Raw genomic sequence first — 27380 nt, 5'->3', positions numbered from 1 at the left:
CTCCCACTGTAGCCTCCTGAGTAACTGGGATTACAGGCACACACGTCACTACGCCCAGCTAATTTTTGTATTTTTTTTTTTTGTAGACACGGGGTTTTGCTGTGTTGCCCAGGCCAGTCTCAAACACCTGGGCTCAAGCAATCTGCCCGCCTCAGCGTCCCAGAGTACTGGGATTACAAGCATGAGCTACCGTGACTGGCCCTTTTCATTCTCAAAGCACTTGTATCCACAGTTCAATATTTCTCATTTCATGAAGTTCCTGCCATTAAAACTTGTGGCCTCTGGTTTCAGCTACATGCCAGGCTTCAGTTCCCTGCTCTGGACTCTCTTGCTCACACAGTGAGGTGCCAAGAGCCTTCTGCACACTGAGTTTACTCCTTGTCACCCATCACTTTGGGGAGGATGACATCGTCATTGTCTCAAGACTGAGCGTGGTATAGCAGTCTAGACTTTAATAGACCTGGGTTTGTACCTTCATTCTGTTACATATAAACTGCATATAGACTTGGGTAAGGTTATCCCTCTAAGCCTGAGTTTCTCCATCTGTAAAGCGGGAAGCATAGCAGTTTTATGGGATGGGATAAATAAATGGGATGGTTGTCCAGAATAAATGAGATAAAAAGGATTTAAAATTTTGATATTGGCTGAGTTACAAGATCCCATGAACACACAAACAACATCAGGGATCCCTAAGGCATCGTCGCTACTTAAGGACCTCCCAATCTAAGTGGGGGTGGGGTAGGAGGTCTAACAGTCAGGTTTGAATCAAACAACATCTAGAAGAGAATTAAAGAAGCTGCTCTGGCGGTGTGGTGGCTCAGCCACAATCCCAACACTTTGGGAGGCCGGGGCCAAGGTCGAGATCCTGAAGGTCAGAAAGATGGGAACCATCCTGGCCGAACCAGGGTGAAACCAGTCTCCCTACAAAAATACTCTTTCCGGGCAGAATGGCTGAGGCTCTATCAGTCAGGTCCTCAGGAAAACAATGGCGTAATTAAGAGGCAAAGAGCTTGCAGTGAGCTGGGATCAAACCCCACTGCACTCCAGCCAGGCGAGCAGGCAGAGACTCAGATCTAAAAGCTGCTCAGGCTTGGCCACTCAGGGCTGGGGAGGTCAGAAGGGGACACAGAGGAGGAAAATTGAACTTGTCATGAAGAAAGGAAGATATAAGACTGTTAGATGAGGAGAAAGGACAGTTCCTCAAGTGAGGTGGTTGCTTGATAAAGAATGAAGGTTGGAGAAGGGGATTAAGGAGATTCATGGCTATGGAGTGAAAGAATCACAATCTTTCTTCAGGTGGCAGCGGCACTCATGGAAGGCTTCTGAGCAGATAGCGTTTAAGAAGGAGAGCAAATCCTGCTTCTACAGTAGAGCAAGTGACCCTCAGCACTGTGTGGTTAGGGTGAGCTGGAAGACCTTCATCAGCCATCATGGGGCTCCTGGAGCAAGTGGTAGCCTGCAAAAGGCCCCAGATCAATGCCTCTCCCTCTTTATCTGCAAGGAATGGCCACCAGGTTTAGTTTTCTCCAAATACACTATAGGCTCCCAGAGCAGGGCACGCTTTGTATCAGGCTCTCCAATGATCACTCTGGGCCCCGACGGGATAGAGCTCAGGAAAAAGAAATCTGCATGTTTGTGGAGGAGGAGGAGAAATTTGGAGCAGGGCCTGTGTGAGAGGGAGATGGTGGGAGGCCAGGTGGCAAGCTTCATTCATTTCTTCACTTTGCCTCTGGGCGTCCCCCGTTAAGCCAGATCAGAGTCCTGCTCCATCTGTGTTGAGGTGGTCTCACAGCCTTCCGCTTCCCCCTCGGCCCAAGTAACCACTCATTTGCCTCCTGTTGCCATAGATTAGGTGCGTCTTTTCTGAAGTTTCGCATAAATGGAATCATGCAGTGTTTGCTCTTTTGTGTGTGGCCCCTTTTGTTGAGCATAAGGCTTTTGAGATTTGTCCAGGTTTTTGTGTGTAACAAGAGTTTACTTTTTCATTGCTGTGTAGTATTCCATTGTAAAATTATTACAATTTGTTTATCCATTCATCAGTTGAAGGACAAAATTCTTTCTTTTCTTTCTTCTTTTTGAGACAGAGTGTTGTTCTGTTACCCAGGCTGGAGTAAGTGGCACAATCAGGGCTCACTGCAGCCTTGACCTCTGTGGCTCCAGTGATCCTCTCACCTCAGCCTCCCGAGTAGCTGGGACCACTGGCATTTGCCACTATGTCCAGTTAATGAAAAAAAAAATTGGTAGAGTCGGGGTCTCACTATGTTGCCCAGGCTGGTCTTGAACTTCTGGGCTCAAGAAATCCACCCGCCTCTTCCTCCCAAAGTGCTGGGATTACAGGTATGAGCCACCGCACACAGCCACAAAGCTCCTTCCCTTCATGCTTAGCAATCATAAATAAAGCTGCTGTAAACATTTGCACACAGGTTTCTGCATAAATATACGTTTTCATTTCTTGTGGCTAAATCTCCAGACATGAAATGGCTGGGTCTGATTGATGTTTTTACAGAGTGATGGCGTATCTGGGCTCCTCTGAAAATCCCAGTCTCCTGCACAGAGCCTCCTCTCTTTGGCACTTTCCCATTTTTCCTCCTCTCATTTTCTTCTCTTCCTCTCCCTTCATCCTCCTCTTTCTCCCATTGGCTTCCCTTTTCCCTCCTCCATCCCACAGTTCTCTCCTGCCAGGCTCCTGGGTTCTCCCACATAGGGGTGGTTGTAACAGGCAGCCCTCACATTTGCTTGGTCCAAGGCTGGCTGACCAAGCACCCATAACTAGACTCTGCCAAGCTTCTTGACATCAGCTCCTGAGCCAGGGCACCTCTGGGAGACTCCCAGACTTCACAGGGAGAGGGAAGGGGAGGCCTTCTGGCAAGTTCAGCCCTGCAGTAATTTAGCAAGGCTGGGTTTCTCCTAGTTCCACTGTCTTAAGAACCATGTCAGATGGTTCGAGTCTACCTGATATCATTTGGATGTTTGTCTCCTCCAAATCTCATGTTGATACATGATCCCCAATGTTGGAAGTGGGGCCTAGTGGGAGGTATTTGGGTCACAGGATGGATTTCTCATGAATGGCTTCGTGCCTTCTGGTGGTAATGAGTGAGTTCTCGCTCTGAGTTCAAGTGAGATCTAGTTGTTAAAAAAGACTTGCCCTCCCAACACCTCCTTGCTTCCTCTCTTGCCACCCAACATGCTTGCTCCCTGTCAGCCTTCTGCCATGAGTAAAAGCTTCCTGAGGGCTCACCAGAGGCCAAACAGATGCTGGTGTCATGCTTGTACAGCCTGCAGAACCTCTTTTCTTTGTAAATTACCTCGTCTCAGATATTCCTTTATACAATGCATAATGGACTAATATACTATGCCATTCACTGGTGCTCTATGTTTTGACTGAATTGGGTTCTAGCTAAGTTCTAACAGAGAAAAATAATTCCCCATGGGCTCCATTTGGTTCAAACCCTGGAGTCAAGGGTCCCTGCCCACCACCCCACAGGGAAGGGGAGGCAGAAGGGACGGTGTCAGGCCTGGGAGGGACATGAGCAGGAGATGCCTTCAGATCACATCCTGGGTTTGACAAGGACAGCACAGCTGAAGAGGGCCTTGGCTCCCTACTGACTTTAGGTCAATGTCCATTTGCATTTAGGAGGGCAGTGTGGGGAGACCTCTGTATATTTTCACCGTCTCAGGTGAGTCTGAGAGGCAGCCGTGGTGTGGACCATCCAACCAATTGACCTCAGAGGCCTTTCTCACTGCTGATTTCTGGGGTCTGGCTTGTTCCTTGCTGCCCGGTGAGGCTATACCATGCTTGGGCACAGAGAGAGAAAAGGTGGGAGATTTGTGGGAAGACAGATTAAAAATTGTGTTTGATGTTAGAAAGGAGGAACACAGCCAGGAAAGAGCTTTAAGTAACTAAAAATAGGCTGATATTTAATGAGGGGACCGAGATCTTTTGGGGAGGGCGTTTGGGTTATGTGAAAACAGAACCTGTGGCCTGTCCTTGGCAGGATCCAGGGCAGGGGACTCCCCTACTCCTCCCCACTGCGTGTGTGTGTGTGAGAAGTGTGTGAGTGTGAGAACAGGTATGTATGTGAGTATGCTGTGAGCGTGTCTGAGTGGTGTGTTGTGTAAGTGTGCGAGTGTGTGTTGTATGAGTGTGCTGTGTGAATATGTTGTGTGACTGTGTGTGTTGTGTGAGAGTACTTGGGAGGGGACGCTCATGTGTTCTTGCCTTGACCTTTAGGAAGAAGAAAGCCCCTGAGCTCTTGCTGGGGAATAAATTCCAGTTGCACGGAGATGGATTAAAGTCAGCAGCCCTGTGGTGCTGGCCATGTGGTCCTGGAGCCCCGTTTCTGGCTGTCCCGATGAGCCTCAGCCCTGCTTGTCCTGCCAGACAAGAATGAGTGCAAGTCTTGTGGCCAGTAAAGGCAAAATACTCTGAGGATTTTTTCAGTGCCATGTAGTTGGTTTTAAGGTTTGAGTTAAAGAATTTGCACTGAGGAAATAGAGGAGTGGCTGAGCTGGCCCTTGTGACACCGTGAGGGCTTCTGGGAGGGGCCCTGCCCAGCCTCTGTACTCTGTCTGGTTGGTGACTGGTGGGCTCCAGGGCCAGCATGGTGAGATGCCAGGCACCTGGAGGAGGCACTGGGGCAAAGGACATCCTGGGTGGGTGGGGTGGGAGGGGCAGGTCCTTTGGGGTAACTCTGCAGTCCTGATTTCTGTCATCTAGGCAGCGCCTGGGTAAGGCTGAACACATGGATGACCAAGCACCAAACACAGAAGAGGGTCCTCTGGTCTGTGAGGAGCAGGAGAGGGACAGGAGGCACCACCTGGAACCCTCTCCCTGCTGCCTCCCCGCAGCCTGTAAAGCAGCCCCCGGCCCCGGGTGGAGTGGGCCCTGGTGGGGCTGGGCTCAGGCCTCCTGTCCTGTGTAGGGGAGCTGGAGGCACGGCAGAGACCCCTTGCCAAGATGCAAATAGCACTTCACCTCTCTCAGCTGCTGCTTCCCTCTGTGCACATGTATGTGTAGGGACTGGGTGGAGTGGGAGTGAGGAGTTCAAGTCCTTTTTCTGGTGATGTAGAAATTCAGAGGGAAGGACTCTGGGCTCCAAGAGCACAGACCTGACCCCCTGTAGTACCTGCCTTGTAGCCCTCAGGAACCGTCTGCCGCAAACAATACCCAAAGACTCATTTGAAAGTAATCAAACATCCTGGTTTGTCCAAGACTAAAGGGTTTCCTGGGACTCAGGCCTTTTAGTGCTAAAACTGGAAAGTTCCAGGCACACTGGCATGATCAGATCACTTATTTCTAATTTCTCTTGAAAGTATTTTTGGAAGTAGAGACATACCTGGTATGCCAGAGCCAGAGTACTCCTAGGCTTTGTAATCATTCGAGGCAAAATAATTTGATTAGTTTCTGATTTTATTTTGGAGAATATGAAGAAAATCTGTATGTGCTGATTCTGAGTACATAAGCCAGTCCTGAGGTTAAGGGTTGACTGTGTCTGCATGTGGGATGCTGGTATAGTGGACTCATGACCCCTAGAGTCCCTTTCCCCTTTCTCTGATAAGAGAGCACTGTTTGTCTTTGGGATCTTATGCAGCTGTCATCAGGGAATCATCCTCCTTTCTCAAAGGTGGGCCCCGACCAGTCTGGCCAGTCTCATTCTCATCCTCTTAGACTCAGTGATTGGTTCAGGAACAATGAAATCTCCTCCTCTGCCTCCTCCTCTTCTACCTCCTCCTTTTAAGGATTATATGAATGTTGGGAAAGAGAGAGGAAGAGGTCAGCTTTGAATTATTAGTCACCATCTCTGTCACCATGTGGAAGGACTCAGCCTTAAAAAGTTGAGAGAAGGAGAGAAGACAAAATTCTGAGGACATGATCTGGACTGCTAGATCTAGCTATGCCTGAAGCCTATATGCCCCTTGGACTTCCCAGTTACATGAGACAATAAAGGTTTTTTATTTGCTTAAACTTTTTGAATTCAGCTTTAGTCACTCTGCCACTTGCAGCGGAACAGAACTCCACACAGACTCCTGATCCGCCTGGCTGCCACATCTGCAGGAGGGTTCTGTGCAGGGGATCACAGGGGCCGTGCCTTTCATTGTCCCCTGAACTGAGTCCCTTGTGCCTTTAAATTAGGGCATATGCTCCTCTAGGGCACACCTAGGGTGGGAGGCACATGTCTGAGCGTTTGCCTTCAGGAGCCCTCTTCTGGGAATCATGGGGGAAGAAATCTTCCAAGTTTCTTCTCTCATCTTCCCATTCTTCTCGCCTCATTTCCAGGATTTGCTCCGATCTCTCATTTGTCCTTCACTCGAAGTCAGCGCTGTCATACATCCACCCACCACTCACATACCTTACTGCCTTGGTGACATCCCCTGCACAGGGAAAGCCTCTCCCAGTCATGGGAGGAGCAACCAGCACCTGAAACATTGCATTTCAACACCTGTAAACTGGGACAGATAAAGAGCGTTGGTTATTGTCCATGCCTAGGGGCTAGAGAGTGGGGACTCACCCTTGTTCCCCTGCTGGGGATGGGAGAGTCAACCATGGTCTCCCAGCAAGTAAGGATGAGTTGAAGGAAGGGAAAGGCAGACAGGATGGGGCAGGCCCAGGGGATGTGGTTAATCAGCCACAGGAAATGGAAATCATGTCATATGCAAGTCAGGATAAGAATTTGCAAATGAACTCAGCACTTGGGCTTCAGGTTAATTTTTTAACCAAAGGTTTAAAACTATCCCTAGGAAGAGAGAGAGAGGGGAAGTGATTGGGTAAGGAGCACACTGGGGCCTTTGACTCTGTCACCAATGTGATTTTTTTAAGCTGGACAGTGGAGTCATGGGTATTCATTTCATTATTCTCTATACATTTTGTGTATCATAAATATTGCTTAATACTTTTAAAAAGCAACCTGAATTCATGTCTATCACTCCCAGGCATTTCTTTAATCTTTCTCTACCTATGTGTGTATTCCTGAGCTAGACTTGGTATTATTTCACATGTTTTTAAACTTTGTATAAGCTAGATAACATTCAAATATCCATTCTGCTATTAACATGTTTTTTTCTCCACTCTACATTAGGCTTGTAAGATTCACCTATACTGGTAGGAATAGATCTGGTTCATTCATTTTCACAGTTGTGACCTATTCCACAACTTACGTTTTTGTGTGATAGACATTTAAGCTGTTCCTTATGACGGCAGCGGCGGACCGTCTGGAGCAGCCGCTGCCATCACGGGCCACAGCAGGCAGGGTGCGGGGAGGAGGCCGACAGCCTCCTCTGCAGCCCACCGCCCTGGGGGCCGCGGCGATGGGGCTGGGCCAGGTCGCCCGCTGGCGGAGGAGCAGCGCAGCTGGGGTGCAGCGCAACTGGGAAGAGCGCGGTCCTGAGGCGGAACTGGGCCTGGAGCGCTGCTGCTCTTGCACAGAGAGCGGGCGGCCCGGGGAGGCGGAACTGCGGACGCGCTTCTGGGGCCCAGGGCTGAAAGTGGGAGCGGTGCCCGCTTTGGGGACCAGCCAGCGGGGCAGCCATTGCTCCCACCCGCCGAGGATGCCGGGTTCCTGTGCCTCGGAAGGAGGCTCTGCGCGGCGCTGCTTAGGGGCGCATTCCCAGGTCCACCCTGCATCTGGGTGACCGCCAAGCCTGACACTCCCAAAGGCTGGGCCAGGGCCTGCCATCCACTCCACCCTGGACCGCCCCTGGGTGCCAGGGCAATAGGAGGGAGCTCGTAGCCATGTCGCCCCTGCCCTGGACACGGGCCGGGGCCCAGCCAGTACCGGGAGCCCCTACCCCAGGCTGCGAAGGAGGGGCGGATGGGGCTGCATGCTCCACGGAGCTGGCGGGAGCCGGGAGCAGGCAACAGCCCAAGTTTGAGCTGTGGACCTGGGCCTCTGTGTGCTCTTGGGGGCCCGGGTAGTATCACCGCCCTCCCGGCCTTGCAGGCTTGGAAGTGCCTGCTCCCGTTGCCTGGCTTCTCCCCGCTGTCAGCGCCAGTTCCGATCTCGGAGCACCGTGTGGCCGAGCCGGGTGCTGTGCAGCCTGGCCGGGGGTGCACATATTTGGGGCAGTGCAGATATGCCAGCCCTCTGCCGCTTCAGCCCCCTCCAGACTTTGGGTGCCAATGAGCATGCGGTGGGGGGTGAAGCCAAGGGGTGGGGGATGAAGCCAAGGGGTGGGGGGTGGGGGGCTTAGGGCAGCTCCGTGCTGGCCTGTAGGTGCCCCTTGGTACCAGCAGCCTGGGCACCATAGGTGGCAGCAGGAGGCAGGCTCCTAGGCAGAAGGGGGTGGGTCCCTGGAGAGGCCCTACCTTCAGGCCAGGCTGCCAGTCCTGCAGACCAGAGTGGGAACTTGTGGTACCTTTTCCAGGCTCACCCATGGCTGCCCATGGACCCATGTGCGCGCATTTCCTCCCCTGGAAGCACGGCTCAGCCAGAGCAGGGCAGTCATCAGGATGACCAGCTGCTGAGGGGAGCTTCCCACTCTAGGGCCTCCTCTCTGCTAGGAGTTGAACACTGGTAGGGACACCCTGGCTGGAAAAGGAGCTACCTACTGCAGGTCTCCTCTGAGCTGTTCTATTGCTCGATAAAGCTCCTCATCTTCTTGCTCACCCCGCACTTGTCTGTGTACCTCATTCTTTCTGGTCACAGGACGAGAACTTGGTACCTGTCCAATGGCGGGGCTAAAGGAACTATAACACAAACAGGGCTGAAACATGCCCCTTGCTCACTTCGTTGTGGGTGAAGAGAAGGAGAGAAGAGCTGCGGCCCTTCAGGGAACCCAGACCTGGGAGCACACGGAGCCAGGTCTCTGACTCCCTCTTCGGGGCCCTGTGGTTCCTGGCATCTCCAAGCTTCTGGGTACCACTGCATTCCCCAGAGCCAGCTGTGGAAGCTGCTTGAGGTGCACCTGGAGCTGCCCACCTCACTGCAGCAGCTGGCATGTAGCCAGACTCCACGCTTGCTCATCCACCCATTGCTGCTCCATGCAGTCTCCCTTGGCAGGTGTGGGATCCAGGCTGGTAGTGTGAGCTGAGTGCAGCCTGCCAGGCTGAGTGGGCAGAACGAACCCAGCGGACCCAAGCAAAACTCGGGCAAAGGTGCCACTAGCCACAGGTTTCTGGCCAGAAAAGTGACACCCCAAAGATCCCATAACACTAAGTTTTTGCTGTTACTGTATTTCATCAATTCCAAGGTACATATTTTTTCCCATTTTAAAATCTCTGAAATAAGAAATACTTTTTAAAAAATTATAATGTGGGCCGGGCGCGGTGGCTCAAGCCTGTAATCCCAGCACTTTGGGAGGCCGAGGCGGGCGGATCACGAGGTCAGGAGATCGAGACCATCCTGGCTAACACGGTGGAACCCCGTCTCTACTAAAAAATACAAAAATAGCCGGGCGTGGTGGCGGCGCCTGTGGTCCCAGCTACTCGGGAGGCTGAGGCAGGAGAATGGCGGGAACCCGGGGGGCGGAGCTTGCAGTGAGCTGAGATCCAGCCACTGCACTCCAGCCTGGGCGACAGAGCGAGACTCCGTCTCAAAAAAAAAAAAAAAAAATTATAATGTGTAATATTCCGATGTGTAATATCTAAGGTATTGATATATCTTAGATCAGTGGTCCCCAACCGTTTTGGCACCAGGGACTGGTTTTGTGGAAGACAATTTTTCAATGGATGGTGGGGGCAGGGATGATTTAAGTGCGTTACATGTATTGTACACTTTATTTCTATTATTATCACACTGTAATATATAAAATCTACACCTCACCATAATGTACTATCAGTGGGAACCCTGAGCTTGTTTTCCTGCAGCTAAATGGTCCCATTTGGGATTGATGGGAGAGAGTGACAGATCATCAGGCATTAGATTCTCTTAAGGAGCGTGCGACCTAGGTAGTTCACAATAGGGTTTGCACTCCTATGGGGGTCTAATGGCATTGCTGATCTGACAGGAGGCAGAGCTCGGGCGCTAATGCTCACCAGCCTGCTGCTCACCTCCTGCTGTCTGGCCCAGTTCCTAACAGGCCACGGACCAGTACTAGTGCTGTGAGCTTTCTTAGAATTGACTATGGTAGGCCGGGCGCGGTGGCTCAAGCCTGTAATCCCAGCACTTTGGGAGGCCGAGACGGGCGGATCACGAGGTCAGGAGATCGAGACCATCCTGGCTAACCCGGTGAAACCCCGTCTCTATTAAAAAATACAAAAAACTAGCCGGGCGTGGTGGCAGGCGCCTGTAGTCCCAGCTGCTCGGGAGGCTGAGGCAGGAGAATGGCGTAAACCCCGGAGGTGGAGCTTGCAGTGAGCTGAGATCCGGCCACTGCACTCCAGCCTGGGCGACAGAGCGAGACTCCGTCTCAAAACAAAAAAAAAAAGAATTGACTATGGTAAGGGAGGATAAGAGGCTTGAAAGCAGTGTGGGGGCAGGGAGTACAATGCTACTGTGCGCGTTCTTGTACACGTCATGTTTCTTTAGTGTCTATATTCCTAGGAAATAAATTGCTGGGTTATGAGGGATATTATCACCAATTTTACTAGATACTACCAAAGCATTCTCCAAAGTAATTGTTACTGATTCACAGTTCCAACACTAGTTCCCATTGGGCTACACCATGGGGTATCATCTGACTTTTTGAGTTTTGCTAATCCAGTGGATATAAAATTATATCTCATTGTGGTTTTCATAGGCATTTTCCTTATTATTAGGGATCTTGGGCATCTTTTCAAGATCTTTTACTTTCACTAACCCATATTCTTGGGACCAACTCTTCATGGACTCCACCCACTGCCTGCAAGCCTCTTAACCTCCCTTACCATAGTCTAATCTAAGCACCATCAACACTTACGAAAATACAGCAGTTTTCCAAAGCTACAAGACTATTTATGCCCAAGTAATTACACTCTTGGAAACTCACAACCAGGAATACAAATGCTACCTGTTCAAAAATTTCATTTAAAATTTTTGATGGTGAAGAATTGAAAATCACTTATATGCTCAATGTGGTGAAATATTCTTCAATGTGGGTAGTGACTCAAGCCTGTAATCCCATGCTGGGCCAGGAGGAAGGATCAGAGGTCAGGAGATGGGGATGCATCTGTGAAACCAGTCCTACTAAAATACAAAACTGGCAGGCTGGGGGTGTGAAGACCTGTAGATCCCAGCTATCAGGAGGCTGAGGCAGGAGATGGGCGTGGCAGGTGAACTTGCAGTGAGAGGATCAAGCCTCCATCCATTGGGCAAGCAAGGGAGAAATTCAATCTCAAAAAAAAAAAAAAAGAAATATTAGTAAATGATTGCATATTTCTATGACTGAATTCTATGTAGTCTTGGAAAGAGAACTCTAAAACTCTAAAGAGAATGTACCAACATGAAAAAATACTTTTGTTAATGGTGTGATACTGGTATACTGATTAGCAGACTGATCAACAGAATAGAATGAATATCTCCAAATAGAACCAAGTATACATATATATATGTGTGTGTGTGTGTGTATATATATATGAATACTTGAATTTGGCTATGCATGTATATATATGTATACTTGAATTCAGGATATAAGAAGACTGGATTATAAAGATAAATAAGTAAAAAATATTAATTTTTCCATAAAAATCATAGCCACAGAAGAAAACAAGATCACATACAAAATAGCAATGAAAAATAAAATAAATAAGCCTAAGGAAAAATAAATAAGAAATTCACAGACACTATGTAGAAAGCTATAAAACTCTCCTAAGAGACATAAAACAGCTTAAAAAATTAAGATACATACATTGTTCTTAAATGGGAAAATAAAATGATCAATTCTTCCTAAATTGATCTATTTATTTAGTACAATAACCAATTAAATTTCCAACCAGAAGTTTTGGGGGAACTTAACCAAAAGTTGTAAAATATATGCAGAAAAATGAAAATGAAAAAATGTTCAGTGAATTTATAAAACAGATAAAATTAAGGAGAGAAAACTAATTCTATCTAGTAAATGTATTTTAAAGCTACAGTATTTGGCCAGTTGTGGCAGCTGCTGCCTGTAATCCCAGCACTTTGGCAGGCCGAGGTGGGAGGATTGCTTGAGGCCAGGAGTTCAAGACCGGTTTGGGCAACATAGTGAGACCCCCTCCACCATTCTACAAAACTTTAAAACACACACACACACACACACACACGTTACAGTATTTAAGGCCTAGAGCATCCAGAAACAAATCCAAGTGCATACAGAACATTTACGTGTACAAATGACAACATTGCAAATTAATAGGGGAAGGACAGGTTATTTGATAAATTATGTTGAAAAAATAAGTTTTCTGAAAAAAATAATCATTTTGTCATTTGGGGAAAAATAAGCTGGTTCCATATCTCCTTGTACTAAAATAAATTCCAGATGTACTGGTATTGTTTTATCATTATTAGTAAGAAAGCAAGATATGAAATTGAGATGCAATAAAGGAAAACAAATGGATAATTCTGACCATACAGTTTTCAGCTATTAAGTTTCTCTATGTCAAAACACATACACAGTAATACAAGACTAATTTGTAAAAATTATTTACTAAACTTATGATGGTTAATTTTCCCAAAAAACTAAAATCTCTTTCACATAAATACTAAAACGCAAACAACATAAAAACTGACAAAAGATACAAACAGGCAATTCATGGTAGTAATGTGTATGTCAGCAGTTCCAGAACTTTGCTGAACACTGGAGTCATCTGGAGATCTTTGAAAATATGTATTGTTGCCTGACTCCCAGATACTCTGATGTAATTGGTATGGTATATAACTTGGGCACTGGAAATTTTAGAAGCTCCTCTGATGATTCTAAAGTTCAGTAAAGGTTGGGAATCAATGGGCTATGCAATAAGTCTACATAAAAGATCATTGCTAATAATTTAAAGACTAAATTAAAACAACAAACAGATACCACGTTTCATTTATCAGATTGGCAAGGATAAAAAATTGATAAGACATAGTGTTGGTGAGGGTGTGAGGAAGAGTCAGTAAAATGTTGGTGATAGGATGCAGATTAGAGCAAATTTTTTGGAGGGCCATTTGGTAATCTTATGAATATGCAAACTTTGCACTGCCTTTGACTCAGCAACTGTATTTCCAGGAATTTATTGTATACAAACACTTGTTCAAATCCTCAAAGATATTTGATTTGGTATTATTCCCATAATATTTTAAATTTTGTTGTTATTTGCCTGTTTGGTTTAACGAGGGATAGGGCTTAGCAGTGGTTGATGGATAAAAGGAAAAAAAAAAAGTTGTTGATGGATGGAAATAGCAGTGCCTCCACTCCACTCGCACCCACCAATGTATCCATGGCATCTAGGTGTTGGATACTGGCAAGTGGAACTGGGCAGCACCCTCCCTTATGAATCAAGTTGCATCCATAAATTTACATAGGAGCAGACGAGCCTCCTGGGGACGGGGAAAGAGGTTGGGACTTGGACTCCTCATTGAGGATTCAAGTTATTGCAGTGTATATGATGAAGTAAAGAGACCTCCCCAAGAGACCCATTGAGGTCAGATGACAAAGAAGGGCACTGGGAGTTCCAGAGAGGAAATGTGCCCTAAAGAGGGAAGTTTAGACCAGTGTCCTGCACTCAGTATTAGGGTTTAGCTTATCAGAACCTAAGGCACAGAAATAATACTGAAACTCTTTCATGCTTATTCACTTTGCTACCATGAGTCTCTTTGTGGGGAACTGGATCTGTGTGTGTGTGGAGGGACAGAGCTGTACCATTATCGAGAGATACTTGGTCGCCAGGTCCCTTTGCTGAGGGACCCTCCCCATTGCTCCTGACAGGGCAGATGCATTCTTTAGCCTGGACAAGTCAGCAGAGAGTCTTTTGTGAAGTTTCCAGTCAGCAGACAAATGAGGGGTGTCTGACTCATGGACGGGGACAATGGCCATGGGAATTCTCTGGGCTATTTGGAGAAAAATCTTGACTTCTCTGCCAACTTGACAAGGAGGGGAGAGGAATCATTGTAATTTGTGTATCAATGACATATTTTCTAGGCTTTTGGGTGTTCATAGCATACCCCAAACGGTCATAGCATCAGAAATTGGAAACAACCTAGATGATATGATGCTATGTTATGCAGCCATTTTCAAAAACCTAGTTTTTAATAGCAGAGAAAAGTTATCACTATTCACTGTTTTGTAGAAATGACAAGTTTTATATTACAAGCTTAATTTTACCTATATCAATATACATATATATAAAGAAAAATTTATTTCTATTTATATATATGCCTATAAAAAAGCTGGAAGGAAGTATTAAGGGTTCAGGAAGTTATTTCTGGATGATGTTATTGAGAATGTTTATTTTATTACATTTTTCAAATTTTCTAATGTCTGTACTGAATATATATTACATATTTATAATCAGAAAAACAATTTTGTAAAAAGAACATTATTATAAATAAAGTTGCTTATTCTAAATAAAGTTGCTCTTTAAATAAAGCAAAAACTGCATTTAGAGACAGGGAAAGAAAGCTAACATTTACTTCACGCCTACCATGTCCCAGGCCACCATACCAGATATTTACATATGTCAATCCTGTTGCGGCTCCTCTCCCGCCGTGGCACGCAGTTCAAGCCTGTAATCCCAGCATCTGGGAGGCCGAGACGGGCGGATCACGAGGTCAGGAGATCGAGACCATCCTGGCTAACACAGTGAAACCCCTGGCTCTACTAAAATACAAAAAAAAATTAGTCAAGGCAGGATGGCGCTCGTAGTCCCAGCTACCGAGGCTGAGGCAGAGAATGGCGTGAAACCGGGAGGCGTGGAGCTTGCAGGAGCCGGGACTGCCACTGCACTCCAGCCTGGGCTTACAGAGCTTGTGACCCGCCTCAAAAAAAAAAAAAAAAAAAAAAAAAAAAAAGTACCTTCTCCCATGGCCATCCTCTGGGAGTAGCAGGAGGTCTTGTTTGAGCATGGGGTCAGGCAAACCCACCAAGGGAAGGAATTTTTTTCTCAAGAGCTGGGAAGCCCTTTCTTCCTTCTACCAAGCAGCTGGCCATCTGTCCACCAGCCAGATCCTTCTCTTTGCCTTGGGTGAAATATCCACTCATTGGGCAAGGAAGGGGGCAGAGTTGTGGCTCACTGAAAATGTGACTGGAGCAGATACTGGATCCCAGGCCGGCAGGGGCTTGAAACTATAGAGCATGGAAGGCAACTTCAGGTATGAAAAGGGCTGTCAAGCACCAAAAAGGGTTAGACTGATTTCGTGCCTGACCGGATGGTGGAAATAGGGCCTTCCTGAGTAGGTAGATTTGACCTTGGTGTAAGAAAGAACTTAGTCATTTGGAAGGTAATAAGCTTCCATTCTTAGAATTACGCAAGGAGTCCCTTCCTGGAAGGTACGGAGGAGATTCCTACACTGGGCAAGCGGCAGTGGCTCGAGAAACCTGATGACCTGTTCCAGTTTTGAGAGTCTGTTTCCCTCTATCCCACCATGCCCCAGATTCAGAGGACAGCTTGCTCACTCCTTCAGCTGCTGGAAGCACGGGGGAGAGCACTTCCGGAGGCCAGGCCCACCTTTGTTGCCTAAGAAGTAAGTGGCTCTGATGGTGGGAACTTTACGAGGCAGGGAGGAGGGAACAAGGAAGGGCCAGCCTGGCCTAGTGAGGGAAACATGTGAGGAAGGCAGGCCTCTGGGCACCCGCAAGTCAGGACCTGTGGGTGGCCATCCACTCGGCCTTTCTCAGAACTAGCCCTGGAACTCATCTCATGGGGCAAGTCTGATGCGAACACAGAGTCTCTTGTCCTGGGTGGCTCTCACCTGCTGATGGACACACCTTCACAAATGGTAGGTATTTAGGGAGCATGTGGTGGAGGATACAAAAAACCCCAACCACAAACCAAAGAGGCCAGTGGAAAAAGCTTACAACAACAACAGAAGTTCACAGGCAAGACCCACAAGACAAATGTAGAGGAAAGAGCAGGAGATCTGGAGTTAGAGAGACCCGAGTGAGTATCTTGGCTCTGGCACTTACTGGGGCAGTATTCAGCAATGACTGTCTCTCTCTGAAACTCACTTCTCGCTTTCCCCATCTGTAAAATGAGGTTAATAGTACTGATTTCACAGGATTGTTGTAAAGATTATATATCATATAGACATAAACACTGTATATACACATCTGGCACAATCTGGCATGTCATAAACCTTAATAAATTGTCGGCCGGGCGCGGTGGCTCAGGCCTGTAATCTCAGCACTTTGGGAGGCCGAGGCAGGCAGATCACGAGGTCAGGAGATCGAGACCATCCTGGCTAACACGGTGAAATCCCGTCTCTACTAAAAATACAAAAAATTAGCCAGGCATGGTGGCGGGCACCTGTAGTCCCAGCTGCTGGGGAGGCTGAGGCAGGAGAATGGCGTGAACCCGGGAGGCGGAGCTTGCAGTGAGCCAAGATGGTGCCACTGCACTCCAGCCTGGGTGACAGAGCGAGACTCCGTCTCAAAAAAAAAATAAAAAAATAAATTGTCATGGTTGCTGTTATTCTTTTTGCTACAGGACAAATAAATTGGAAAGAACTAACTGTAAGTGAACTTGGAAAGCAAAGAGCCTCAAGGTTGGCATGGGCTGGAGAGGTCAGTGACAGCTTTGTTCACTGACGACGGAGACTTTAGCACCTCCTAAATGCCAGGCACCGTGCTACAGGTTCCGAGTATCAGAATCAACGTGGTGCCTGCTTTTGGGAAGCTTCTAGTGAAGTAGCTTTGAAAGAAAACAATGTCTAACCATCAACTGTGAGAAGTATCAGGAAGGAAAATAACAGGGTGCTATGAAAGACAGGAACAGATTCTGATTTGGGGAGAAGTCAGGGATGACCTCCCAGAGGAAACAACCTTGAAGCTGAAGCCTGTAGGAAAATTGAGGTTAGCTACATGCAGGCTGCGGGGAGAGTCCCCCAGGCTGAAGGTAGAGCAGTGCAAGGCGCTGAGGGGTGGAAAAGGCTGGCGTGTTCAGGAACTGAGCACCTGTGTCTGGGGCATGGTGAGGATGGAGTAATGAGGTCAGAGAGGCCTTGGAAGCCATGGTCAGGATTTGGGGTTTTATCTTAAGAAATCGGATGCCACCGAAGGGTATTAAGCAGGGAAGTGATGTGAATGAGGTCAACTGGCTGCTGGGTGGGGACAGAATTGGGCAGGACCAGGGCAGGAAGATGTGTTTTAGTGGCTCAGATGGGAAATAAATGGTCACTTGGGCCAGGGTAGGGGGCAGAGACGGAAGCAGTGGTGAACTCGAGGGATATTTCTGAGCAGAACGTACACGGCACGGTGATAGATTAGATATGAGGGGCATCCAGTGGGCTTCAGTGACCCGGCAGGTGAAGGCGTGGTACACAGGGCTGGTCTTGAAGGGGAGGCTGTCAAGAGCCCACGTGGAGGCCGGTGGGGAGTCTCAGGAGGCTGAGCCTTGAGTTAGAGGCAAGGTTTGGAAAGGTGGCAGCTGGGGAAGGGAAAGCCTCTAGGACAGGAGGCAGCAGAACTGGGGAAAGAAGTAGGAATGAGCTTGCCTCACTCCACGTGGGTGGCACAGAGTAGGGTGAGCCCTGCTGGGAGGGAAGGGCATGAGCTGGGGGCCAACAGTGTGAAACCAGGAGGGTGGGGTGAGGTGGGGCCCCCGGCGTGGGCGGAGGCCTCTGCCTCCCGAGAGATACAAGAGATAGGAGGGAGCTGTTAGGTTCCCAGGCCAGCAGCCAGCCACCCAGGCAGCACTGGCACTCCATGGCAGGGCTGGGGGATGAGAAGGCACGAACAAGCCGCTGCAGAACTTGCGCTTTCTGAGAGTATTTGCTGACCACCTGCTCTGTGCTCAGAAAGATAACGGGATGGGACGTTTATGGAAAAAGTCTCTTGGCTCCCAGGACACCACTTTCTCATTGGTTCCTTCCAGCCTCACTGGCTGCTGCTTTCCGTCTACTCTGATGGCTCTTCGTCCTTGCTGGCATCTGAAAGGTGGAAAATGGGAGGGCACAGACTTCTTCCCCTTTGCTTCTGTCTCTTTATCCTTTGGACATGTCATCCAGACCCATGGCTTCAAAACCTTCTCCATTCTGCTTTATGATTTCAAACAGATTTCCTCCTCAACCTGTCTCCTGCGTTCCAGACTTGTATTTTCAACGGCCCACCTGACACCTCTGCTCAGATGTGAATCTCAAGTGTAAAATGCCGAAGACAGAGGCACCCAGACCCCTCCACCCCAACCCATTTCTGTCCTAGCTGAGTGAGGGGCATCTCTCGGTTATTAAGGCAAAAACCCACTAGGCATGTATGATTCCTCATTCCGTATCCAGTCTATTTGCAAATCCTGTAAATTCTACCTCCAGAAACCCAGAATCCATTCACTCCTACTGTCCACTGCTACCACCCCAATCAAACCACCCCCGTTTCTCTCTGGGCCACAGCAAATGCCTCCTCACTCGGCCGCACTTTCCCTCTGCCCCCAGGCAATCCACGCTCCACAGACCAGACAAAGTGATGCAGGTAAAACATAAAACAGATAAGCCAGTCCTCAGACGAAAGTCCTCCACGGGCTCCCCTGTGTTTTGGAACAAAATCAAAGCTGCTTTCTGCAGCACCCGGCCCAGCATAAGGCACCTGACTTCACCTCCCACTGCTTCCTTCCTCGCTTCCCCTGCTCTCTGCTCTCCAGTCACCCTGGTTTTCTCCCTGTTTCTAGAAAAGGCCAGCCTTGTGTCCACCTCAGGGCCTTTGCACTTAGAATATGCTCTTTCTGGAATATTTGCCATCAATCTTCTCATCATTCGGATCTTAGTGCAAATGTCACCCTCTTCTGATGTCCCCTCCCTGCTGCCTGTCACTCGCTGTCACATTTTGTCCTAATAGCACCAATATCAGGAATACTCAGATATTTATTTACTGTCTCCCCTATTGAAATGTAAGTTTCATGAGAGCTGGATCTTGTCTGACCTGCTCAGTGCTCTCTCTCTCCCACTCCTAGAACAATACTAGGTGCATAGTGGGAGCTCAGTAAATATTTGTTCAATGAATGAAAAAATGCTTTGGATGTAGTCCCAGGTCTTCTTGAGGGAGTGTGACAAGCCACATGAGAAGTTATCTAAGAATATAGGGCAGGAGATGGTAACTCCTCCACAGGGCAGGAGATGCGGTGATTCAAAGGTAATCTGATAAGCTGATATTTGCTTTAGGGTTACTGGATGACAATATGCTACTCAGTAATGGGAGCCTCCAACTGGCCCAAGAAAACATGAAGGCCTGATCCATAGGGGTGGTCCTGGAGGGAACCCTTCAAGGACCAAAATGGAGGGCAGACAAGGAGCTATTTGAAGACTGGTGAGTGTCTCAGTCCATTTTGTGCTGCTGTAACAGAATATCTGACACTGGGCAATTTATAAAGAACAGAAATCTATTTCTTTAAAATATGTTTTTGGGGCCGGGCGCAGTGGCTCACGCCTGTAATCCCAGCCCTTTGGGAGGCCAAGGTGGGCGAATCACGAGGTCAGGAGATGGAGACCATCCTGGCTAACACGATGAAACCCTGTCTTTACTAAAAATACAAAAAATTAGCTGGGTGTGGTGGCAAGCACCTGTAGTCCCAGCTACTCAGGAGGCTGAGACAGGAGAATGGCGTGAACCCGGGAGGCGGAGCTTGCAGTGAGCCAAGATCACACCAGCCTGTGAGACAGAGCGAGACTCCGTCTCAAAAAAAAAGTTTTTGGCAGGTAGAGATGGAGTGTCAGTCACTATGTTGACCAGGCTGAACTCCTGACCTCAAGTGATGATCCTGTCTTGGCCTCTCAAAATGCTGGGATAATGGGTGTGACCCACAGCACCTGACCAAGAACAGAGATTATTTCTTATAGCTCCAGAGGCTGGGAAGTCCGAGGTCAAAGGGTCCACATCTGGCAAGGGTCTTCTTGCTGTGTCATCCCATGGTGCAGGGGAGAAGGTCAAGAGAGCACAAGAGAGCAACAGGGTGCCGAACTCACTTTTATAACCATCCCACTCTCTCAGTGACTCACTCCCATGATAATGACATGAATTCATCCATGCGAGCAGTGGCCTCATGACCGAATCCCCTCCCAAATGTCCCACCTCTCAACACTGTTGCACTGGGGATTAAGTTTCCAACACGTAAACGCTGGGGGACATGTTCAGTCCACAGCGGCGGGTCCTTGCAGTTCCCTTAAAATCTGCCACGTAGGTAATTGAAGATTCCACTGTTACCCAGTGTGCACACATTCCCCAAGCCCACATGCCCCCCATTCATACACATATACACACCCTCTTGCAGAGCTGGTGGTGACTCTTTTTATCACGTTCAGATATTTCACAGAGGTCTCGGGGAATGACCAACTGACCTGTCTCTGAGAAATTCCATGGAAATTTGCAAAAATAAAACACCTATAAAAACTCTGACATTTCATCATAAAAATCCTAATAAATGTTGGTGCATACATATGCACCATAGAATATTATTTAGCGACTAAAATCATACGAAGTTTAGGTAGCAGGATATAAAATATTCATGACTATAATTTTAGGCTAACCCCCCTCCCGGGCATAGATACGGTATAAACATTATGCCATATCGTTATGCACTGCATAATGATGGTTTGGTTAACAACGGACCACATATATGATGGTGGTCCTGTAAGATCAGAATACCCTATTTTTATGGTAGCCTTTCTATATTTAGATACATTTAGGTATACAAATACTTATTGTGTTACAATTGCCTACAGTGTTCAGTACAGTAACAGGCGGTACAGGTTAGCAGCCCAGGAGCAAAAGGCTACACCATATAACCTAGGTGTGTAGTGAGCTATGCTAGCTAGGTTTGTGTGCACACACTCTGTGATGTTTGCAAAATGGCGAAATCGCCTAATGATGCATTTCTCAGAACATGTCCCTGTTGCTAAGCAACACGTGACTATAGTTACCGTACGGGGTTAATGGGATTACAGTGGATTGGCCCTTTATGTTTTCCAAACATTTTTAGAAATTACTTTACACATATCAGAATTAAAATATTAAAATTAAATCCAATGTCTTTTTGTGGCCGTCTGTGTCCCAGTCATGTGGGCCTTTCTGCTCTCCCCTCAAGCAGCTGGAGAAAGACCAGGGGGCCACAGGTACAGCCTCATGTGTGCACTGTGACAGGCATGGGGATGACGGGGCAGAGGGGAGAAATCACGGCAAAGCCATGATGGTAACAATGACAGCGAGCCACGTTGCTCCAGCTTTCTATGCCTCAGGCGCTGTGCTAAGCACGTGGTTGACTCCGCACTTCATTTTCCCCATAGAGGGAGAAACTGAAGTTGGAAGAGGCTGAGGAGCTGGTCTCAGGTTACAGGGCTGACGAATGACAGAGCAAGGGATCAAACCTGGTGTAACTCCAGAGCCCGTGCTCTTAACGACTTGAATGAGGCCAACAGTTTCACAAACATTAAGCCATTATGTTTTCATTGCTCCCAAAACCTTTCAGCTGCCACTTCCAGATGTGAGTCAGGAGGCCGAAGATGCCAGGGCAGGCAAGGGCAGGCCATTGACCTCGTTAGCAAGGCAGCAGGGGAGGGAGCTCGCCCCAGTTCCCATCCCCCTCCAGTGTATCAACAGCAGGCCCGGCCGATAAGACACAGAGACTTCTAGAACGGAGGCAGAGTCAGGAAGAGGAAGGGGAGAAGCACCTGCTCACCGGAGACTGGGAGACTGCAGAAGCTGAGCTTTTTGGGAAGGGTGGGATGGTGTGGGGCAGAGATGTCGAGGGAAACTCTGGGGTGGGGCTCTTGACCCCTCTTCACATGTGACTCTGGGAAGTGTCACCGGCAGAGGCCCGAGCCTCCAGTCCACCTGGGTTAAGGGATGGAGGCCAAACTCACTTTTATAACAATCTCACCCTCTCAGTTATACTCACTTCCATGATAACAACACGAATTCATCCATGTGGGCAGCAGCCTCGTGACCAAATCCCCTCCTAAAGATCGCACCTCTCAACACTGTCGCACTGGGGATTAAGTTTCCAACACGCGAATGCCGGGGGACACACTCCCCCAATATGGAGGATGGAATGCTGTTTGCATGACGGGGTCATCCCCAAGCAGCCCTCAGTTACCTGTGTGGTGGACGCTGTGGCAGGTATGAAGCGGGACCTTCTGGATCCAGACAAGGGGACCCCGTGGTTGGGGCTCAGGATGGACCCTCCAGGCCAGGGACCAGAGAGAAGGAGGCAGAGACCAGAGGGGTCCATAGGAGGCGAGGGGACCTTGGCCAGTGCTCCCTTTGAGCCAGGCCTCGGCTGGCAGGAGGAAGCGAGGCTCACTCCCTGCAGAGCTCAGTCTGGTGCCACCGCTAAGACCATAGCAGCCAGAGGGGCACAGGAATGCTGTCACCTCCCCAAATCACTGGGAGCCTCCGGGAAGCTCACACGCCTGCCCGGAGGAGAAACTGCACGAGGCAGACCTGGATCACCTGATAATTACCTTCAGATGCGGTTTGATTTCTGTAGCCCACTCAACTTACAAGATGGGAATTACGTATTGACTCATAGGTGGGGTTTGCGAGGTAAGCCAGATCTATATGTTTCCTCCAACTCTCTCTGAGTTGCATGGAATTACACTCATGACCCTGCTAGGCCACTATGCTAGACTGCACGGTTTGAGCGCCTAGGTGACAGGCACTCTGCCGGGTGCTTCCCATGCACAGTCTTGTTCACTGTTCTCAACATCGTATTGACAAATATCTTCCATCTCAGGTGCCCATGAAACTAGCTATGTGGCCTTGGGCAAGTTCCTTGACCTGTCTGTGCTGCAGTTTCTTCATCAAATGCAGATACTGATTCCTGCCTAGCAGTGGCAGGTGCATGGAATGCACTTGATAAAAGCTCACCACTGTTGTTAACAGTTTTTTTGAGCACAGAGGGAGGTAAGGACAGACAGGTGATGGCAGGGGGGTAAAAGGACTCCTCCAGAGAGAAAGAAATTAACAAAACCACAACCTCTTAACTCTCCAGCAATGCAGGTGATCTTATTTCCAGTCACGAAAGTGAGGGTAAAAATTTAAGTGGCCAGAGCCCCGTCCCAGGAACACAGACATACCTGAGAGCCCCAAGGAGCCATAGGACAGAAAGGTGGGAGACCAGGAGTGTCCAGGTCCTGCGTATCCTCGAACTCACTGAAACTTCTTCCTGACCTGCTGCCTTCTTCATCCCTTTGTGGGCTCTGTGGGACAAACACATTAGTTCCCAGCCCAGGAAAGCCTTCTGAGGCCTGGAAACTCATCCCAGCCTCCTCTCTGGGGCTCAGGACAGGCTGTGTGGAGCTGAGACTGGTCCTTAAAGTGAGGTGTTGTTGGAGCCTCCTGGGGGAATTTCAAGGTAGTTTTGTGCGAAAGGGAAGCAATGCCATCAGACTCCTCCTGAAGCTAAGCCAGGATGAATTATTAAGGACCTGAAGGAAGCCAGGGCTTAACTAAAGGAGCCCCATGTCTATCTCTGCAAATATTTCAAACAATCTGGGCCTATTTTGTGGAGAGAAATTTCTTGTGCTGCCTGAAAGACAAGCAGGGACTAGCATTGCACTCACATAGGGCAGTTCTCGGTCAAGGGATGCCTGCATTTCAGAGCTGGGATCCAGGCTCAGAGAAAGCTTCTTAGTGCTGCAAAGCTATTTTTAAAGTGCGAAACTCAATATGTCAGTGGGAGAGGGAGGGAGAGAGGGCCGGGGGTGAAATGGCTGAGGTCATCCAGGCCCCTGAAGGAGCCTCATTTTCCTGGGTAGGTGAAGTCACTTGTTTGTTATCCCCAGATCTCTATTGTAACCCCTGAAAATAAATACCTAGCCTTGTGTTCAGAGCTGATGGCAGGGCCACGGGCCAGAATAGAATTTAATCATTTACTCTGGCTCTCTTTGGTTTAATAGATGCCATGTCTGGCAGCCTAAAGGGGATGCGTCCTAGTTCCATGTTAAAAACAAAAATTTAAAAAAAAAATTAAGAACCCTTTTTTATGTTCTGTTTACAACTGTTTTTAACACACATTTGAAATGTTCATCTTCCTGTCTCTGTACTGGCTCTGAGGCACCCCACATCCTCTCTAGCTGGGAGTATCTCACCGTCCCCCTCTCTTTTCTGAGGCTGTAGTTTTCCAGTGGGTGTCTCTGCCCCAAATAGCCCTATCAGAAATGAAGCAACAGGCTGGGTGCAGTGGCTCATGCCTATAATCCCAGCACTTTGGGAGGTCAGGGCAAGTGGTTCACTTGAGCCCAGGAGTTTGAGACCAGCCTGGGCAACATGGCGAAACCCTGACTCTACTAAAAATACAAAACTTAGCTGGGCATGGTGATGCACGCCTGTAGTCCCAGCTACTTGGGAGGCTGAGGTGAGAGGATCGCTTGAGCCCAAAAGGTTGAAGTTGCAGAGAGCTGAGATTGTGCCACTGCACTCCAGCCTGGGCTGTCGAACAAGACCCTGTCTCAATCAATCAAGAAATCAAGCAACAGCCAGACCCACACTGAGACTGACCAGGCATGTATTTGGGAAGGAGACGGGTATAAAGTGTCATTTTTCCATTTGTGCTGTATCGGAAAAAAATAGCTTGAATAGCAGTGCTAATAAGGATAAAAGGAGTTGACGTTCGTCAAGCACACACCTGGTTCCCTTACAAAGCAAAGGCAGTTTGGAATAAAACAATAAAAAGTAGACTTAAAAATAAAATGAAATAAAATAAATGGAAAATACATTGTAAAAACATCAGTTTGGAAGTGACTTGAAGAGGTGCCAGATCTCTTCCCCGCACGGCATTTCACAGTTTACAAAGCTCGTTCGTTTACGTTTTCCATTTCTTAGGGGACTTGTTCTGGAGGTCTTTACGAGAAGCCAGGGCTGGCAAGCGAGTGGCGAAAAGGCCACTCTTCACGGAGGAAGTGTGCAGATGCCAGACATGGCTATAATATTTTACTTTTTATTTTGCACAAGGGAGAAAGGAAGCTTGACATTGGAAGAAAGAAAGTTCTGTGGATGGAGATATGTAGATACAAAGGTGTTTGAAATCAAGCTTCCTTGAAGTCAAAGAGAAAGTTACGTGTGAGACCCGGAATAACTTCTGATTCAAGGTGAACTTAGAATGTGAGAGGGAGACCTGGATTAGACCAAATATTGATAGGTGATGGTTTATTTTGCAATTTAAAAAAAACACACACAAATTAAGAGTTCTTCATCCAGTTTCCAGTGAGAATTACTTTTGTGAATAATCAATGCAAAATAAAACCAACACCAGCTAACATTTCACGTGGTAAACTTTGAAAGAATCATATCTTGGGGATAAAAAACCGACCTGGCAAGAAAAAAAAAAAATTAGACGCTAAGCAATAGTAGCCACAAAGGAAAATTCACGAAAGTCAAGCTATAATGGAAAACTAGTGAGGATTAGTGAGTGGAATAACCGAGTGGACCTAGGTATTCTCATTTGTCTACGTCTTACCTGGACTGTAATTTAAAAAAGAAATATAGAGATCAGAATGGGGTCGTTTAAGACATCTTTTGGTAGATGTGTTTTTGGCTTAGTCAAGGTGAAAGGATGCCCAGGCACTGCCATTCAGAGGCCTCTGCCCTGTCCAGGGCACCTGGGGGCACCTGGAAGGGGTCTCTTCCTCATAGCTCTGCTCACCCCCCCGTGCAGGTGAGACCCAGAATGGGCGCTGCTTTGAGGCAGCTGACCAGTGGGATCCTTGGTCAGGATCTGACCTGGGGCAGCTGGTGACGGCCAGGGCTGAGGGCCAGGATGAGTGTGGAGGCGGTGGCATGCTGGAGAGAGAGCAGAGAGGGCAGCCTCGCTGGTAGACTAAGTGTGGGGTGCAGGCAGGGAGGATCCAGGCTTCCTTTCCCTGCTCTCGGGACATCCTCTCTCCTGTTCTTTCTTCCTGCCCTTGAAGACCCTCCTGTCGCCTGGGTTATTTTTCTGTCCTGTGGTCCAGACTCCAGGACTTCTCCAAGCCAGGAACTATGGTGACAGATAGACAGGGTGAGAGAGGGGACCCTCCCTGCAGACCCTCAGGAACTTAGTGCCAGGGGAGGGGTCTCTGACTCCCTGACCCGGTGGGCACAGGGGCCGGAGCAGAGAGGAACCCTCATGTCATTTCCAGATCGGTGTCAGGGAGTATCTGAATGTTTGTTTACCCTTTTAAAATATTTCTAAGGGATGTCTCCAGGCCTTGTTGAGCTTAGTCTCCTGTAAGATTCACCTCCTACATATTAAAAAGAAAAGCCAAACAAAGAATTTCAACCTCAGCTGAAATAACAACTCCAACAAACATTCTTGCATTGAGCACCACATGCCCAGAGTCCCTCAAGGGCACCTGGCCACTGGTCCTGCCAAATTCCCCACTTCCCCGCCCAGCCAGGCTCTAGGTGGCCCCACAGTTGGCCACTCCTACAGAGACTCCACAGGACTATGTGTATTTTTTGTTTGTTAACTTTTTTTTTCCTTATTCAATTCCTAAAATGGAAGATCTACAGGTGGATAGAATGTTCACTAAGTAAGTCCTCAGCTTCCAAAACCTAGAGGCACATTATTACCCTACACGTTTAGGTAAGGGAAAATGGAAAGGAGAAAAGGAGGGAGGGAAGGAGGAGAGAGGGGAAAAGGAAGAAAAGCAAGGCAAGGCCTGGGAAGATTTGCAGAAGTAATGACATCTTTTTTCTTTTGTTCTGGAGACGTAGTCTCACTCTGTCACCCAGGCTGGAGTGCAGTGGCGTGATCTCAACTCACTGCAACCTCCAGGTTCCCGCAATTCTCCTACCTCAGGATCCCGAGCAGCTGGGATTACAGGCACATTTTTATATTTTTAATAGAGATAGGGTTTCGCCATATTGGCCAAGCTGGTCTCGAACTCCTGACCTCAAGTGATCCACCCGCCTGCACCTCCCAAAGTGTTGGGATTACAGGCATGAGCCACCGCACCTGACCAGTAACGACAGCTTTTAATGTTGAAAAACAGAACAAGCTGAGAAGGCTACAGTGAGGACTGGAATGTTGGGCCCTGATGTGTGGCTTTGATGTGTATATGTTTGAGCTTTTCCCTTTTTTACATCCCTGGAGAAGTTTTAACTTCATTCTGTTAAGCTTAAATGCTTTTATGAGAAGTCTCCTAATTTAATAAACTCTTATCTAGAATATGTTTTATGAAAAATATCTAAGATGTATAATAGGGAGTAGAATAGAATCTGGTGCGTAAAGGTGGGCTGCATACATAATTTTAAAGAAAAGAAAAAGAGAAAAATGTATTTTCTGAAGCAAATTCAATTAAACCAATTTAATTTTTGATCTTCTTGATTATTTTTTGTAGAATAATACTTAGCGATTTTCAGTTTTGCTGCTTATCTTCATTAGGACAAAG

At 47.9% G+C, this 27380-nt stretch overlaps 1 protein-coding gene across 1 annotated transcript in view; it reads right to left on the bottom strand.

Annotated features, from left to right (window-relative positions):
* Positions 1-24219, bottom strand: part of PLA2G4E (phospholipase A2 group IVE) — a 64102-nt gene extending 39883 nt beyond the window's left edge. The window contains exon 1 of the mRNA XM_017960547.3: positions 23085-24219. Within this exon, the coding sequence (XP_017816036.2) occupies positions 23085-23267 (183 nt within the window). The 5' untranslated portion in view covers positions 23268-24219. The remainder of the gene's footprint in view (positions 1-23084) is intronic.
* Positions 24220-27380: the final 3161 nt, after the last annotated feature.

The sequence above is a fragment of the Papio anubis genome, chromosome 7, assembly GCF_008728515.1.
Source record: "Papio anubis isolate 15944 chromosome 7, Panubis1.0, whole genome shotgun sequence".
NCBI classification, from domain to species: Eukaryota; Metazoa; Chordata; class Mammalia; order Primates; family Cercopithecidae; genus Papio; species Papio anubis.
The sequence above is the reverse complement of the archived record's forward strand: the minus strand, read 5'-3'. Positions and strand labels throughout refer to the sequence as shown.